This window comes from Chionomys nivalis, chromosome 3 (assembly GCF_950005125.1).
Source record: "Chionomys nivalis chromosome 3, mChiNiv1.1, whole genome shotgun sequence".
Lineage (NCBI taxonomy): Eukaryota > Metazoa > Chordata > Mammalia > Rodentia > Cricetidae > Chionomys > Chionomys nivalis.
Window position 1 is genome coordinate 80,918,194 of NC_080088.1, and position 18,666 is coordinate 80,936,859.

At 37.7% G+C, this 18,666-nt stretch overlaps 1 protein-coding gene across 1 annotated transcript in view; it reads left to right on the plus strand.

The window, feature by feature from the left end:
• The window catches only part of LOC130871347 (vomeronasal type-2 receptor 26-like), a 49,522-nt gene extending 33,670 nt beyond the window's left edge, over window positions 1-15,852 (plus strand). Inside the window, exon 6 of the mRNA XM_057764694.1 lies at window positions 14,942-15,852. Within this exon, the coding sequence (XP_057620677.1) occupies window positions 14,942-15,852 (911 nt within the window). The remainder of the gene's footprint in view (window positions 1-14,941) is intronic.
• The last annotated feature ends 2,814 nt before the right edge of the window (window positions 15,853-18,666 follow it).

Here is an 18,666-nt window from a genome sequence, read left to right on the forward strand (position 1 = left end):
TGTAGATTCCTGGGAATTTCCCTAATGCCAGGTTTGTTTTTAACCCATCCCTCTTTGAAGACATCTCTTTTTCTTTCTCTTCTTCTCTGTCCTTTCCTCAGCTCAATCTTCCTGATCCTTCATATTCTCCTCTCTCTGTCCTCTTTCCCCCTCTACACTGTCCTTACACCTTTAACCCTCCTGCACAAACTTCCAATTCACTCAGGAGATCTTGTGTATTTTGCCTTTCCAAGGAGACTCATGTATGTCTCTCTTGGGGCCTTCTTGTTCCTGAATTCTCTGGGGTTGTAGACTGTAGGCTGGTTGTCCTCTGCTTTATGTTAAAATCCAATTATGAGTGAGTACATACTGTGTTTGTCTGTCTGTATCTGGGTTACCTAACTCAAGAAGGCATTTTTCTTTCTTTTCATTCATTTATCTGCAAATGTCAAGATGTCACTGTTTAGTTGTTGAGTTTTGTTTACTGCTGTGGAGTAGTACTCAATTGTGTATATGTACCACAATTTCGTTATCCATTCTTCGGTTGAGGGGTATCCACATTTTCTCCAGAGTCTGACTATTTCATTAGTGTTTTTGATTTTAGTCATTCTGAGAAGTGCAAGATGGTATCTCAGAATTGTTTTGATTTACATATCCCTGATGGCTAATGATGTTGATTAATTCCTTAAGTGCCTTTTGGTTCTTTAGGATTCCTCTGTTGAGACTTCTGCTTAGGTCTGTACCCAATTTTTTGATTGAATTATTTGGTATTTTGATGTCTAGTTCTTTGAGTTCTTTAAGTATTTTAGAGATTAGTCCTCTTTCAGATGTGGGGTAGGAGAAAAATTTTCCCATTCCATAGGCTGCCATTTTGTCTTATTGACTGTGTCCTTTACCTTACAAAAGCTTCTTGGTTTCAGCAAGTCTGATTAATTTATTGTTGCTCTCAGTGTCTGTGCTACTGGTATTATAATCAGAAAGTAGTTTCATGTTGCAATACATTCAAAAGCTACTTCCCAGTTTCTCTTTTACGAGGTTCCGTGAGGCTACATTATGTTGTAATCTTTGATCCATTTGGACTTGAGTTTTGTGCATGGCAATAAATAAGTATATATTTGCATTCTCCAACATGTTGGAATCCAGTTATGCCAGAACCATTTATTGAAGATGCTTTCTTTTTACCATTGTATAATTTTACCTTCTTTGTCAAAAATTAGGTGAGCATATGTTTTTTTCTTTTATTCTTTAAATTTTTTTTAATTTTTTAAAATTTTTTTTTAGTTGTTGAAAAAAATTTCCGCCTCCTCCCCATTTCCTATTTCCCTCCCCCTTTCCCCACTCCCCTCCCCCTCTTTCCACTCCTCATCCCTCCCCCTCTCCCCACTCCTCACCCCTCCCCCTCTCCCCACTCCTCACTCCTCCCCCCCACTCCATTCCCCTTCCCTCTGGAGACTGAAGAACAGCCCAGATTCCCTGCCCTGCAGGAAGTCCAAGGTCCTCCCACTTCTATCCAGGTCCAGGAAAGTGAGCCTCCAAACAGGCTAGGCTCCCACAAAGCCAGTTCATGCATTAGGATCGAAACCTAGTGCCATTGTCCTTGGCTCTCATCAGCCTTCATTTTCCGCCATGTTCAGAGAGTCCGGTTTCATCCCATGCTTATTCAGTCCCAGTCCAGCTGGCCTTGGTGGGCTCCCAATAGATCAGTTCCACTGTCACAGTGGGTGGGTGCACCCCTCGTGGTCCTGACTTCCTTGCTCATGTTCTCCCTCCTTGTGCTCCTCATTTGGACCTTAAGAGCTCAGTCCGGTGCTCCAATGTGGGTCTCTGTCTCTATCTCGATCCATTGCCAAATGAAGGTTCTATGGTGATATGCAAGATATTCATCAGTATGGCTATAGGATAGGGTCATTTCAGGTTCCCTCTCCTCAGTTGCCCAAGGTACTAGCTGGGGACATCTCCCTGGACACCTGCGAGCCCCTCTAGAGTCAAGTCTCTTGCCAACCCTAAGATGGCTCCCTTAATTAGGATATACATTTCTCTGCTCCCATATCCACCCTTCCTTTATCCCAACCATCCCATTCCTCCAGGTTCCCCCCCCATCCTCCCCTTCAGGTGAGCATATGTTTGTGGCTTAGTATGATTCAATTCCATTAATCCACCTGCCGGCTTTTGTGCAAATACCAAGATATTTTCATTACTATAGCTCTATAGTACAGCTTAAAGTCAGGAATGGTTATGCCTCTCGAAGTCTCTCCATTGTACAGTATTGTTTGAAATATTCCCTGTCTTTCTTTTTGTTTTTCCATACAAATTTGAATAATTTCTTTGTCTGCAAAGAAATGTACTGGAATTTTGATGGGGACTGCATTGAATCTATTGATAGCCTTTGGTAAGCTTGACATTTTTAGCATATAGATTCTCCCTATCCAAGATCATAGGAGATCTTTCCATTTTCTAATATCTAATTCAATTTATTTCCTCAAACACGTAAAGTTTTCATAATATAGGTTTTTCACTTGTTTAGTTAGAGTTACCCCAAAATATTTTATGTTGTTTGTGGTGATTGTGAATGGTGATATTTCTCTGATTTCTTTCTCATTCAAATTATTGTCTGTATATAGGAGGGCTACTGAATATTTGCAAATAGTGGAAGTTTGCCTTGTTCCTTTCCAATTTGTATCCACTTGATCTCCTTTTTGGTCTTATTCCTCTAGCTATAACTTCAAGTACTATATTCAATAGATATGGATAGAATGGACAACCATGATTTTAGTGGAATCAACTTGAGTTTCTCTACATTTAGTTCAATGTAGCTCACGTTCCTGGCTTGGAATTTTCTCTCTAATACTTTCTGAAAGGGTAGATTTGTGGAGAGGTAGTGTTTAATCTGGTTTGTCATAGAATATCTTGTTTTTTCCATCTATGGGGACTGAAAGTATTGATGGGTATAGTAGTTTGGGCTGCCATCTATGATCTCTTTGTGTTTGCAGAACATCTATCTAAGACATTCTGGCTTTAAGAGTTTCTATTGAGAAGTTGAATGTAATTCTGATAGGTCTGCCTTTATATGTTACTTGATCATTTTTCATCACAGCTCTTAATATTTTTTCTTTATACTGTATATTTTGTATTTTGATTATTATATTGCGAGGGGACATTTTTTTGGTACAGTCTATTTGGTGTTAAGTAACCTTCTTGTATATTGATAGGCATGTCCTTCTTTCGGTTGGGCAAGTTTTCTTCATTGATTTTTTTGAATATATTTTCTGTGCCTTTGAGCTGGACTTCTCCTTCTACCCCTATTATTCTTAGGTTTGGTATTTTCATGGTGTCCCAGATTTTTTAAATATGTTGTGTCAAGAATTCCTTGACTTTAACATTTTCTTTGACTAATGAATCTATTTCCTTTATAGTATCTTCAACATTTGTAATTTAATGTTATTTTATCAATGAATCTATTTCTGCTATAGTATGATGGAGGAAGGTCATTGGTTAAAAATAAAGAAACTGCTTGGCCCTCATAGGTTAGAACATAGGTGGGTGGAGTAAACAGAACAGAATGCTGGAAGGAAGAGGAAGTGAGCTCAGATGCAGGGCAGCTCCTCTGAGAGACAGACGCCATGCTCTCCTCTCCAGAGCAGATGCGATGAAGCTCTGACCCAGGATGGATGTAGGCTAGAATCTTCCTGGTAAGTGCACCTTGGGGTGCTACACACATGAATAGAAATGGGCCAAGCAGTGTTTAAATGAATACAGTTTGTGTGTTGTTATTTTGGGGCATAAGTTAGCTAGGCGACCAGGAGCTGGGGCGGCAGGGACACAGCCCGCAGCTCCCCCCAACAATAGTATCTTCAACACCTGAGATTCTCTCTTCCATCTCTTGCACTCTGTTGGTTATGCTTACATCTATCTACAGTCCTGAACTTTTACCCAGATTTACCATTTCCAGAATTACCTCGATTTGTATTTTCTTTATTGCTTCTATTTCAGTTTTCAAGTCTTGAACCATTTGCTTCACTTGTTTGATTGTGGGGCTTTGGTTCTTTTGTGTGTGTGGGGGGATCTTTTTGGCTTTCTTTACTTTCTTTAAGGAATTTGTTGATTTCCTCCAATTTCTTTCTTTTCTTCTACGTCTTTAAGGATTTTTTTATTTTTCCTTTAAGGACCTCTATCATCTTCATGAAGTTATGTTTTTAAATTTTTATTTTTCCATTCAATTATTTACACTTCCTTCCCTCCTCCCAATCCCCTCCCACTCCCCCACACCCCCTCCTGCCTCTCCCACCCTGCTTGAAAAAGGGCCAGGAATCCTGCCCTGTGGGAAGTCCAAGGCCCTCCCCCTTATATCCAGGCCTAGGGAGTTGTGCATCCATATAGACTAGGGTCCCATAAAGCCAGAACAAAACAAGTCCATGTGCCTTTATCAATGGCTTCTTAGTCAACCTCCATTGTCAGCCATAATCAGAGAGTCTGGTTTGATCACATGCTCATTCAGACTCGGTCCAGTTGGATTTGGTGAACTCCCATTAGAAGAGGCACACTGCCTCAGTTGGTAGACCAACCCCTTGCGGTCCTGACTTCTTTGCTCATCTTCTCCCTCCTTCTGCCTTTCAACTGGACCTTGGGAGCTCAGTCTGTTGCTCTGATGAGGGTCTCTGTCTCTATCTCCATCTGTCACCGTACAAATATTCTATGGTGGTTGAGATAATAATCAGCATGATAGTGGGGCAAGGACAGTTCAGGCCCTTTTCCTCTGCTGTCCAAGGACCTAGGTGGAGACATCCCGTGGACATGTAGGATCCCCTCTAGAGCCAAGTCTCTTGCCAACCCTAAAATGGATCCCTTGCTGTAGATACCTTCTTCCCTGCTCCTATATCCACCCTTCTTCTATCTCCACCCTCCCACTCTCCCAAGCTCTTGCCAGTCCTTCCCTTCTCCCTTCCCTCTCCCCTTTTCTTCCCAAACTCACCCCCACCCCCATGCTCACAGCTTTTGCCAGGAAATCTTGCTTGCTTTCAATATCCGGGAGGATCTATATATGGTTTTCTTTGGGTTCACCTTGTTATTTGACATCTCTGGGCTTGTGAATTATGGGTTTAATGACCTTGGTATATGGCTAGAGTCCACAAATGAGTGAGTACATACCAGATTCATCTTTTTGGGTCTGGGTTGTCTCACTCAGGATAGTGTTTTCTATTTCCATTCATTTGCATACAAAATTCAAGATGTCATTGTTCTTTACTGCTTAGTAGTACTCTAATGTGTATATATTCCACTCTTTGTTTATCCATTCTTTCATTGAGGGGCATCTAGGTTGTTTTCAGGTGCTTGCTATTACAAATAATGCTGCTATGAACATGGGTGAGCAAATGATTTTGTAGTATGATTGGGCATGTCTTGGATATATTCCCAAGAGTGGAATTGCTGGATCCTGAGGTAGGTTGGTCCCGAATTTCCTGAGAAACTGCCACACTGATTTCCAAAATGGTTGCACAAGTTTACATTCCCACCAGCAATGGATGAGTGTTCCCCTTACACAACATCCTCTCCAGCATAAAGCTATCATTGGTGTTTTTGATTTTAGCCTTTCTGACAGGTTTTAGATCTCAAAGTTGTTTTGATTTGCATTTCCCTGATCACTAAAGAAGTTGAACATGACTTTAAATGTCTCTTGGCCATTTGAACTTCTTCTGTTGAGAATTCTCTGTTCAGTTCAGTACCCCATTTTTTTGTTTTTTTTTTTTTTTTTTTTTTTTTCTGGAGGAATTACCATCCCTGACATCAAGCTTCATTACAGAGTTACAGTAATAAAAACAGCTTGGTATTGGCATAAAAACAGGTGGACCAATAAAATTGAAAAGAAAACCCTGATATAGATCCATATACCTATGAACACCTGATTTTTGACAAAGAAAGTAAAATTATACAATAGAAAAAATCCATCTTCAACAAATGGTTCTGGCACAACTGGATGTCAACCTGTAAAAGAATGCAAATAGATCCACATCTATCCCCATGCACAAAACTCAAGTCAAAGACCTTAACATAAATCCAGCAGCATTGAACCCTGCTGATGAGAAAACAGGAAGTAGCCTTGAACGTATAGGCACAGGAGACCACTTCCTAAATATAACTTGCTGGACTCAGTTTTTTCCCTTCACTGCCTGGGTCCTAGAAGTGGAACTTGGGTTGCTAGGCTTGGTAGTGAGCGCCTCCCCCTCCCAGCCAGCTGGGCCAGCCAGCTAACTCCCTAACCTTTTGAGATAAGATCTTCTGCCCATCAGACTGCTCTTAAATACACAAAATAACTGAGGATGACCTTGAACTCTTGACCCTTCTGTCTCCACTTCCTAGGAGCTAGAATTACGGTCCTGTACCACACCATCACACCAGGTAGTGTTAACATGTACATTTCAAATGTTGTTTTTTTTTTTTTTTTTTTTTTTTTTTTTTTTTTTTTTTATTTTTTATTCTTTTTTAATTAAAATTTCCACCTGCTCCCCGTTTCCCATTTCCCTCCCCTCCTCCCAAATATTGCCCCCTCCCCCCACTCCCCTCCCCCTATCCCCACTCCTCTTCTCCTCCCCCCACACCATTCCCCCTCCCTCTCGATACTGAAGAGCAGTCCAAATTCTCTGCCCTGCGGGAAGACGAAGGTCTTCTATCTACGTCCAGGAAGGTGAGCTTCTAAACAGGCTAAGCTCCCACAAAGCCAGTTCATGTATTAGGATTGAAACCTAGTGCCATTGTCCTTGGCTTCTCATCAGTCTTCGTTGACCGCCATGCTCAGAGAGTCCGGAATCAACCCATGCTTATTCAGTCCCAGACCAGCTGGTCTTGGTGGGCTCCTAATAAATCAGTTCCACTGTCACAGTGGGTGGGTGCATCCCTCGTGGTCCTGATTTTTTGCTCTTGTTCTCCCTCCTTCTGCTCCTCATTTGGACCTTAAGAGCTCAGACCGTTGCTCCAAATTGAGACTCTGTCTCTACCTTGATCCATCGCCAGATGAAGGTTCTAAGGTGATATGCAAGATATTCATCAGTATAGGATAGGGTCATTTCAGGTTCCCTCTCCTTAGTTGCCCAAGGTACCAGCTGGGGACATATTCCTGGACACCTGCGAACCCCTCTAGAGTCAAGTCTCTTGCCAACCCTAAGATGGCTCCCTTAGATAGGATATATACTTCGCTGCTCCCGTATCCATCCTTCCTATATCCCAACCATCCCAATCCCCCGAGCTCCTCCCATCCTCCCCTTCTCATATTTCTCATCCCATTTCCCCTTTGCCCCATGCCACCTCACCCGCAAGTTCCCATTTTTTGCCCTGCAATCTTGTCTACTTCCCCCTCTCCATGCGGATGACTATATGATTTTCTTTGGGTTCACTTTCTTATTTAACTTCTATAGGATCGCACATTATATGCTTAATGTCTTTTACTTATGGCTAGAAACCGATTATGAGTGAGTACATCCCATGTTCCTCTTTTTGCAGTACCCCATTTTTTAATTGGGTTAACTAGAATTTTAAAGTCTAGTTTCTTGAGTTCTTTATATATTTTGGAGATCAGACCTTTGTCTGATGCGGGGTTGGTGAAGATCTTCTCCCATTCAGCAGGATGCCTTTTTGTCTTAATGATAGTATCCTTTGCTTTACAAAAGCTTCTCAGTTTCAGGAGGTCCCATTTATTCAATGTTGCCTTTATTGTCTGTGCTACTGGGGTTATATGTAGGAAATGGTTTCCTGTGCCCATGTGTTGCAGTCTACTTCCCACTTTCTCTTCTATCAGGTTCAGTGTGGTCAGATTGATATTGAGGTCTTTAATCCATTTGGACTTGAGTTTTGTGCATGGTGATAGATGTGGATCTATTTTCATTCTTCTATAGGGTGATATCCAGTTTTTCCAGCACCATTTGTTGAAGATGCTTTTTTTTCTTTTATTGTATACTTTTAGCTCCTTTATCGAAAATCAGGTGCTCATAGGTTTGTAGGTTAATATCCAGGTCTTCTATTCAATTCCTTTGGTCAAGTTCTCTGTTTTTATGCCAGTACCAAGCTGTTTCCATTACTGTAGCTGTGTAATAGAGTTTGAAGTCAGGGATGGTAATGCCTCCAGAAGTTTCTTTATTGTATAGGACTGTTTTGGGTATCCTGTGTTTTTTGTTTTTCCATATAAAGTTGATTATTGTCCTCTCAAGGTCTGTGAAGAATTTTATTGGGATTTTGATGGGGATTGCATTGAATTTATAGATTGCCTTTGGTAGAATTGCCATTTTTACTATGTTGATCCTCCCAATCCAAGAGCATGGGAGATCCTTCCATTTTCTGGTGTCCTCTTCAATTTCTTTTTTCAGTGTCTTAAAGTTCTTGTCAAATAGATCTTTCACTTCCTTGGTTAGAGTTACCCCAAGATACTTTATGCTATTTGTGGCCATCATGAAAGGTGAAGTTTCTCTGATTTCCCTCTCTGCTTCTCCATCCTTTGTGTATAGGAGGGCTACTGATTTTTTTGAGTTGATCTTGTAACCTGCCACATCACTGAAGGTATTTATCAGCTGTAGGAGTTCTTTGGTAGAGTTTCGGGTGTCGTTTATGTATACTATCATATCATCTGCAAATAATGAAAGTTTGACTTCTTCCTTTCCAATTCAAATCCCCTTGATCTCCTTATATTGCCTTATTGCTATTGCTAAAACGTCAAGCACTATGCTGAAGAGATATGGTGAGAGTGGACAGCCTTGTCTTGTTCCTGATTTTAGTGGCATGGCTTTGAGTTTCTCTCCATTTAATTTGATATTAGCTGTTGGCTTGATATATATTGCTTTTATTATATTTAGATATGAACTTTGTATCCCTAATCTCTCCAAGGCCTTTATCATAAAGGGGTGTTGAATTTTGTCAAATGCTTTTTCGGTATCTAATAAAATGAACATATGATTTTTTTCTTTCAGTTTATTTATATGATGGATTATATTGATATTTTCATATGTTAAACCAGCCCTGCATCTCTGGGATGTAGCTTGCTTTATTGTAATGGTTAATTTTTTGATGTGTTGTTGGATTCTGTTTGCCAGAATTTTATTGAGAATTTTTGCATCGAAGTTCATGAGTGAGATTGGTCTGTAATTCTCTTTCTTAGTTGGGTCTTTGTGTGGTTTTGGAATCAGGGTGACTGTGGCTTCATAAAAAGAATTTGGCAATGACTCTTCTGTTTCTATCATGTGAAACACATTAAGGAATATAGGTATCAGCTCTTCTTGGAAGTATCTGGTCCTGGGCTTTTTTTTTTTTTTTTTTTTTTTTGGGTTGGGAGGTTTTTTGTGACAGCTTCTATTTCCTCACGAATTATAGGTCTATTTAAATTGTTCAGCTTGTCTTGATTTAATTTTGGTAAATGGTATTTATCATTGTAGTAGCCTAGACACTGATTGGATCGAAGGTGGTAGTGGCCAAACTAGATTGGGGCACCAAAAGTAGGACTTGGAATAGATTTGGGAATTTGAAAAGGAAGAAAAATGAAAAAATCTTGGAGACTCACCTGATTAGACCATAGGGGGAGAGATAGTGGAAGACTACGTAGGTAGCCACATCAAATATCAATAAGTAAGTTTCAATGTATGAAATACATAAGTATCACATGGCTGGAACCCAACAATAAAACATGTTTTCTTTTTCTGTTATATCTGTACTATACATACCATAACTTTCTATTTTATAAATGAATCAGAATTTCACACATGATACATACACAACCAAACAAATTTTGAACATTTTTAAATTCTGTGATGTTGTATTACTATGACTTGGAATAAATGAACAAGATCAATAGTTTGAGAGTAGACACAGCACTATTTCTCTGAGTATAATATAGTGGCAACATCATTGCATTCACCAAACATGAGCTCTACAATATCATCTGTGCTTAAGAGCAGAGCAGTGCCAGTGTTTGTCAGTGTTTGTATTTGACATGATATTTAATTCTTAAATATGCACTACCTGATTTTACAATAGTAAATGAATAATGATGCTTGAAAACTTATTATTTTGATTTCAATAACATTAACATAACAAATATTCAAACCTACATATCACACAAATAGTCGAAAAGTCTCTGTGAGCCCCTATGAGCCCAGTTTAGTTGGTTCCATAAGCTGTCTTTTGGTACCCTGACACCAATGTGTCCTATAGTCCTTCCTCTCCCTCTTTCTCAGGATTCCACAAACCCCTCCATAATATTTTTCTTTGTGTGTATGCTTCTGTTTCCATCAATTTCTAGGTTTGGAGTCTCTGATTATTGCTGGAATAGGCACCAGTTTCTCTGGATTTGTGGGATGTAGCATGGTTCTCTTTTACAGCTAACTCATTTTCATTATGAAGTTGAGTATTGTTTCTTATATGCCTATAAAGAATTTTGGTGGAATTTTAAAGAGGATTGCACTGAATCTGTAACTGCTCTTTGTAAGACAGACCTTTTTACTATGTTAACCCTGTTGATTCATGAGCATGGGTGATCTTTCCATCTTTTAATATATTCTTAATTTTCTTTCTTTAAAGACTTGAAGTTTTTATTGTACAGGTTTTAATTTTCTTGGTTAGTTACCTCCAAGATATTTTATATTACTTGTGGCTATTTTTAAGAGTATTTATTCCCTGATTTCTTCCTCAGTCTCTTCATCATTTGTATAGAGAGGGGATACTTGTTTTTTTTTTTTTTACTTAATTTTGTATACAGCCACTTTGCTGAAAGCTGTTTATCATCTATAGAAGTGTCATGGTAGAATTTTGGGGGTCCCTTATTATACTATCATATCACCAACAAATAGAAAATACTTTGACTTCTTACTTTTCAATTATTATTCCTTTGATCTCCTTTAGTTTTCTTGATGCTCTATCTAGAACACCAAGTTCCATATCAAATACACAGGAAGAAAGTGGACAGTCTTGTCTTGTCCCTGATTTTTGCGGAATCACTTTGAATTTCTATCTAATTTGGTATTGGTTATTGGCTTGCTATATATTGCCTTTTCTATATTTAGGTATTTTCCTTTTATCTCTGATCTCATAAAGACTTTGATTATGAAGGGGTGTTAAATTTTCTCATAGGCTTTTTCAGCAACTAGTGAGATCCTCTTGAGTATTTTTCATTCAGTTTGATTATATGGTGTATTACATTGGCAGATTTTTGCATGTTGAACCATCCCTGCATCTCTGGGATGAAGCCTTGATGAATGATCTTTATGATAATGTTGTATTTACTTTGCAAGTATTTTATTGAGATTTTTTTTTGCATCAATGTTCATGAAGGAAGTTAGCTTGTAAATCTATTTTTGAGTCTTTGTGTGTTTTTTGTATCAGGATGACTGTAGCCTCATAAAATGTGTTTTTGGCAATGTTCCTTTGTTTTCTATTTTGTGGAGTAATGTTAAGAGTATTGGTATTAGCTTCTCTCTGAGGCCTGGTGGAACATAGCAATAAAATTGGGCCTTTGTTGGTCAGGAGACTTTTAATGATAGGTTCTGTTTCTTTGTGGGATATAAGTCTATTTGGGTTGTTTATCTGTCTTGATTTAATTTTGGTATGTGATACCTATCTAGAAAATTTTCCATTTATTTTAGATTTTCCAATTTTGTGGAGTAAAATTTTTGTAATATGACCTAATGATTCTCTGGATTTCTTCATTGTCTGTTGTTATGTTCTCCATTTGGTTTCTGGTACTTTTTAATTTGGATATTATTTTGTTGCCTTTTAGTTAGTTTGAATAATGGCTGGTCTATGATGTTGATTTTCTCAACAAACCAGCTCATTGATTCCTTTTATCATTTTCTTCCTATTTTATTGAATTTAACCCTCAGTTTGTTTATTCCCTGACATCTATTCCTCTTTTTCTTCTACAGTTTTCAAATGTGTTGCTAAGTCTCTCTATGCGAATTCTACAGTTTCTTTATGCAGGTACTTGGTGCTATGAATTTTCCTCTTATCACACCTCTTATTGTGTCCCACGAATTTGACTCTGTTGTATATTCATTTTCATTAAATTTTAGGAAGTCTTTAATTTCTTTAATTTTCCTTGACCCATGAATCATTCTTTAGAGAGGTATTCAGTTTCCACGAGTCTGTAAGCTTTCTGTTGTTTTTGTTGTTGTTTAAACCCAACTTTATTCCATGGTGGTCTGATAGATGATGTGTTATTTCAATTTTTTTTGTATTGTGGAGATTTGCTTTGTAATTGAGTATATGGTTAAATTTGAAGAAGATTTTAAGAGATGCTGAGAAGGTATATTCCTTTGTGTTTGATTAATAAGTTCTGTAGAAAACCTTTTAGGTCAGTTTGAGTCATAATGTCTGTTATTTCCATTATTTCTGTTTAGTTTCAGTTTGGATGACCTCTCAATTGATTAGAGTGTGGTGGTAAAGTTTCCCACTATTAATATGTGGGCATTGATGTGTGATTTAAGCTTTAGTAATGTTTCATCCACAAATGTGGGTGTCCTTGCATTTGAGGCATAGATGTTCAGAATTGAGATGTTATCCCAGTAGGTTTTCCTTTAATAAGTATGAAATGTCCTTCTCCACCTCTTTTGATTCTTTTTTTGAGACGGTTTCTCTGTGGCTTTGGAGCCTATCCTGGAACTAGCTCTTGTAGACCAGGCTGGCATTGAACTCATAGAGATCTGCCTGCCTCTTCCTCCCAAGTGCTGGGATTAAAGGCGTGCACCACCACCGCCCAGTTTCTCCTTCTCATTTGATTAACTGTGCTTTGAAGACTATTTTGCTACATATTAGGAAAGTTATACCAGCTTGGTAAGTTAGGTTCATTTTATTGGAGAACCTTTTTACAGTCTTTTGCAGTAACGTCTATCTTTGATGCTGAGGTGGGTTTCTTGTATGTAACAGAGGATGGATCCTGTTTTCTTTTTTATCAATTCTGTGTGTTTTAATTGTCTTCTTGATCCTATTGTCATTGAGATATATAAATGACCAGTGTTTGTTATATCTTGTTATTATGTTGTTGGTGACAGTGGTAGTGTGGTGTGGTGTGGTGGTGGTGGTGGTGGTGTGTGTGTGCGTGTGTGTAGATGAGCAGGTTGTATGTGTATGTTTTCCTTTGGATTTTGCTTTTGTGAGATTATCTATTAATTATGTTTTCATGGGTGTATTTAGTTTCCTTTGTTGAAGTTTCTCTTCTTTAGTAGTACCTTCTATAAAGTTGGAATAGTTGATAGACAGTGTTTAAATTTGACTTTGACATTTATCAACTTGTTTTCTCCATCTATGATTGTTGATAGACTTGCTGGGTGTATTAATCTGGGCTTACATCTTTGAAGTCCTAGAGTCTACAAGACATCTCGCTGGTGATGCCCTTTTAGCTTTTAGAGTCTTCAGTGAGAAGTCTGATGTAATTCTTATAGATCCATCTTTATATGTTATTTTATCGTTATGCCTTACAGCTTTTAAAAGCTTTTTTTTGTTCTGGACATTTAGTATTTTGATTCTTTTTTTTGTTTTTTTTTTTGTTTTTTTGTTTTGTTTTGTTTTTTTGAGACAGGGTTTCTCTGTGGCTTTGGAGCCTGTCCTGGAACTAGCTCTGTAGACCAGGCTGGTCTCGAACTCACAGAGATCCGCCTGCCTCTGCCTCCCGAGTGCTGGGATTAAAGGCGTGCGCCACCATCGCCCGGCTAGTATTTTGTTTCTTATGTGACAGGGGACTTGCTTTTCTGATGTATTGACATTCTGTAAGTTTCTTACAAATTTATGGTCATGTTTTGCAAGTTAGGAAATTTTCTTCTATTATTTAGTTAAGTGTATTTTCTGGATTTTCATGCTGAGGTTCTTCTCTTTTTCTGATTATTTTTAGGTTTTGTCTTTTCATGATGTTACAGATTACCTGGATGTTTATTGTTAGGAGTTTTTAGATTTAACATTTTCTTTGCCCAATGAAATTATTTCTACTGCTGCATCTTCAACCCCTGGCACCTTTTGTATTCTGTTGGTACTGCTTGTGTCTGTAGTTTGTATTTGCTCCCTTGGATTGGCTAGTTCCTGAATTCCCTCAGGAATTTGTGTTCTTTATTGCTTCAATTTCAATTTTCATGCCATGAATGTTTTCGTCCTTGCTTGTTTTTTTTCTTGTTATTCTTGACATTTTTTAAAGGGATTTGACAATGTTCTCTAATTCTTTGATGAACTTTTCCTCAGCTTCTTCAAAGGAGTTTTTCATTTCCTCTTTAAGGACCTCTATCATCTCCAATAAAGTTGTTTTAAGGTAATTTTCTTTTACTTTGACTATGTTGGAATATTCAGGTTTTTCTGCCATGGGGATAGATAAGTTCTTGTGGCATCCTATTTTTCTGGTTGTTGTTGATTATATTTGAACACTGTCATTTAGGCATCTAACTATGGGATAATTAATTCTAGTCCTTGAATTTTGAATTTCTCTTTGTTGAATGGTGTTTTGTTTCTGGTTTCTGTTTCCACTTTGGTTTCATAGTCTTTGAGGCCTAGATTTCTGGCACCTGACATGACCTCTGGTCTAGCTGGGAGTCTCTGTCCAATAAAGAATTTACCCTCTGGTGATTAAGTTGAACTTTGTTGTAGCAGAAGATAAATTTTTTTTTTTTTGGCATGCAACTGAGCATCTGTAGTCTGATCAATCTAGTGTGGCACAATTTTAGAATTTCTTATATGATTATATGTCAATTTTACTTTATCTGAATAAGTAGATCATTATTTCATTGCCCAAGACAAACAGTAACAAACTTGTCTGCACGAGGCTTATCATGAGGGATTCATGACAGACAGTAAAAGGGAATTTCTACAGTTAGTCCATTAGTGTACTTCTTGGCACTGTAGTAAAGCAGACTGTGACAAGCTATACACAATATCAGTGGAAGGTGCTCTCTGTAACTTAAATATGGAATGAGTAATAACTTTAGAAATCGAAATGTTGGTTCTTTTCCTCCCATAGATCAGAAGGAGTGTATCTCTTGCCCAATTCAAAAGTATCCAAACCCTGAGAGAAACAACTGCCTACAAAAGTCAGTGACATTCCTGTCCTTTGATGACTTTCTGGGCATGGCTCTGGCCTGCACAGCTCTGTGCTTGTCTGTCAGCACAGTTGTAGTTTTTGGAATTTTTCTCAAGCACCAAGACTCACCCATCGTGAAGGCCAATAATCGGACTCTCAGCTTCATCCTGCTCATCTCCCTCCTCCTCTGCTTCCTGTGCTCCTTTCTCTTCATTGGCCAGCCAAACACAGCCTCCTGTGTATTGCAACAAATTACATTTGCTCTGGTGTTCACTCTGGCTCTTTCCACTGTTTTGACCAAAACTATAATTGTAATTCTGGCCTTTAGAGCCACGGCACCAGGAAGAACAATAAGAAGGCTCTTTGTCTCAGGCATCTATAACTCTGTCATCCCCATCTGTATCCTGATCCAACTTATTCTCCTTGGAGTCTGGCTGGGAACCTCACCTCCCTATATTGAAGCAGATGCACACTCTGAACATGATCACATCATCATTTTGTGCAACAAGGGCTCAGTCACTGCTTTCTACTGTGTGCTGGCATATTTAGGGACCCTGGCCATAGGGAGCTTTACTGTGGCTTTCCTGGCCAGGAACCTGCCTGATAGATTCAATGAAGCCAAGTTCCTGATATTCAGCATGCTAGTGTTCTGCAGTGTCTGGGTCACCTTCCTCCCTGTCTACCACAGCACCAAAGACAAAGCCATGGTGTCTCTGGAGGTCTTTTCCATCTTAGCATCGACTGCGGGGCTGCTTGGGTGCATATTTTTCCCAAAGTGCTACATAATACTCCTAAGGCCTGATAAAAAATATTTGAAATGTTTCAAAAACAAAAGACACTCTCAAAAATAATGATCATTTTGATCAATTAACTATCATAAACTACTTTAACATAGTAAAACAAAATATCATAATTATTGAACTATTTTTCAGAAAAGTTTTCTGAAGTGTATACTTTAATAAAAGTAAAAGATTCCCTCACTGTTTAATAAAAACAGACAATCTATTCTGGAATATAAGCTACTGCTGAAAATTTATTTTATTTAGTTATTCATGTTACTTATAAATTTATGGCCAATAGATATACTCAAAATTTAATTACATTTAATTACATGATAGTATCCAAGATAAATAATACAAGAACTACTTTCTTTCTTAAAGTATTTTATTTTTAGAGTGTAAGGGGCTTTGTGTGATAGTTGAGATTCTTGTATTGGTCAGGCAAAGAACTGGTTCTTTGAGAAAGGGTTCTTGTACAAATATCAAGCCAGTCCATAAATTAGCATGTAGAATACTCTAAAAGCTAAAAGTATGTCTGCCACCGGGGCCAACTATACCATTCCTTGACATATGCACAGAAGAACTGACATCCCACTGCAGAGATTCTTGCTCAGACACTCACATTGCTGTTCTTTCAAAGTAGGTAGGAAGTGGAAACACATAGATATCCATCAACTGCCAAATCAATAATGAAAATGTTTTACTCATAAATGGTTGGAAATAGAAAAATCATGTTGAGTTAGGTAACCCAGACCAAGAAAGAAAAATGTCACATGTTCTATCCACCCTGAGTATTCTCTCCAGACTAAGTATAGAAACCAGGAAAGAAAGTGAGAATACAGTAGAAAGCGGAATACCAGGGTACAAGTGATCTTTTGGGGAAATAGTAAAAGATGCTATTCTAAATAAGAATACAGTTGATCAATTCAAAAGAAGGAAATATGCATAACTACTATAAATAGATCTAAAAGAATCGTGAGCAATAATACTATGAACTACCTATCAAAAGTAGCTATAATGCATGTACATCAGGTGCAATTATATAATATGGATTAAGAAGAAAATATATAACCATGACTTTAATAAAAGAAGATAATATCTAATAAAATATTAATTATTAGCCCTTATATAAGTTTAGTTCACCCCTCACCAAGGAAAATTTTTTTGCAACAATTCATGAGAAAAAAAATAATGAAACAAATGGCAGAATTCTGGAACCCAGTCATATCTGGCACAACTACAAAACAAGTCCCACATCTAAGGCTCAGAGAACATGCAGAACATAGAGTCCTAAGATTGTAAAGGGCAGAGGATCAGAGTTTTCTCTGTAACTGTGTCTGCTAATACGTCAGAAGCTACACCATAAGTCTTACCAATATGACTGCCTAAACATGAACTGAACAAGGGAAATGATAATAGGCATGCAAAAATGATCCAAGAAGAGACCATAAGGCCCTGACTTTACACAAAAATCTACATGGGATGAGTAAAGGCTGAGAGTGGGAGAAATAGTTCTCCCCATGGAAGAGCATACCTGTCAGTTATCCACCAGCAAATATAAACCATGAAAACATACAGACATGTAGCATTATAAAGATTGAGAAAGATATATATGAGTGTATATATGCATAAATATATGCATGTAATAACATTTAATAAAGAAATAGTCCATAGATTTGAAAGAGCCAGAAAAGCTGTTTGTGAAAGTTTATAATGCAGAAAATGATGGAATTATGTTAGAACTTCAGAAAAAGAAACAATACTCAGTTGTTTTTAAAAAAGAAATTTTTATATAATTTGATAGACTCAAAAATGATATTGAATAAGGTAACTTAGAGCTAGAAATACAAATTTTTACATTCTTTATCTTCTGACGTTACTAGCTCCAAATTAAATGGTGCACATGTAGCTCTATATGAAGGGTTTTTGCCTTGTCTTGGTGTGTCTTGTTTTGTGCAATTGGACTGTTTGACTCTTACAGGCCTGATCTTTTTCTGAAGAAGAAATAGAAGAAGAGTAGATCTGAGGGAGGGTATAGGCAAGGGTGAGCTGCAAGGAGTGGAAATGAGAACCTGTAACCTGGATATATTGTATAGGAGAGGAATGTATTTTCAATTACAAAAATAAATAAATAAATAAATAAATAAATAGCTAAAATACAAAAAAAATGTACAGGAAAGGGAAAGTCTAATAATTGTTCTTTCTTCTATTAATTTTAAGAAACCAAGAGTCTATTTTTTATATATTTAGTGCTATGTAAGTTTCCAAAGGAACAAAGCTACAAAGAGTCTTACCCAGTTATGAACCACACAAAATATCAGTATGACAAAATAACCTTAAAGGTGCAATAGTGGCATGCAGATTATGCAGATAGACAATAATTGTCTAATCTGACCTAAGACCTAATCAACAAAAGTAAACCATGGCTGGAAATGTAAACCTAGCTAACTACCCATTGCTAATGTACTTATGGAGGTTAGAAGAGAACCCAAATCAGCATAATTCCTAACTATACTAAAATGTTTTCTTTTTCTACAAAAGAGTGTAGCTATCAATCTTGATGAAGCAAAGACTCAGAGACTCCTACAGAAAACCACTACCAATAAACATGAAAAGTTGATACAACTACTAAACCTTAAACTTGGGGGTCATTATAGGAGAGGGCATGGTATCATTCTAAGAACAATAGGTCCTTTGTTGTGACTTTGTGTTTTCCAGAAATTTCAGAAGATCCACTCATAAAATCCCAACAAATGACTGCCTAAACATGAGCTGTACATGGATGACACCAATTAACATATTAACCTGGTCTGATATAAGTTATAAGAATTAATTAATAAGAAACCTGAGCTACTGAGCCAATCAGTTTACAATTCATGTAGACCT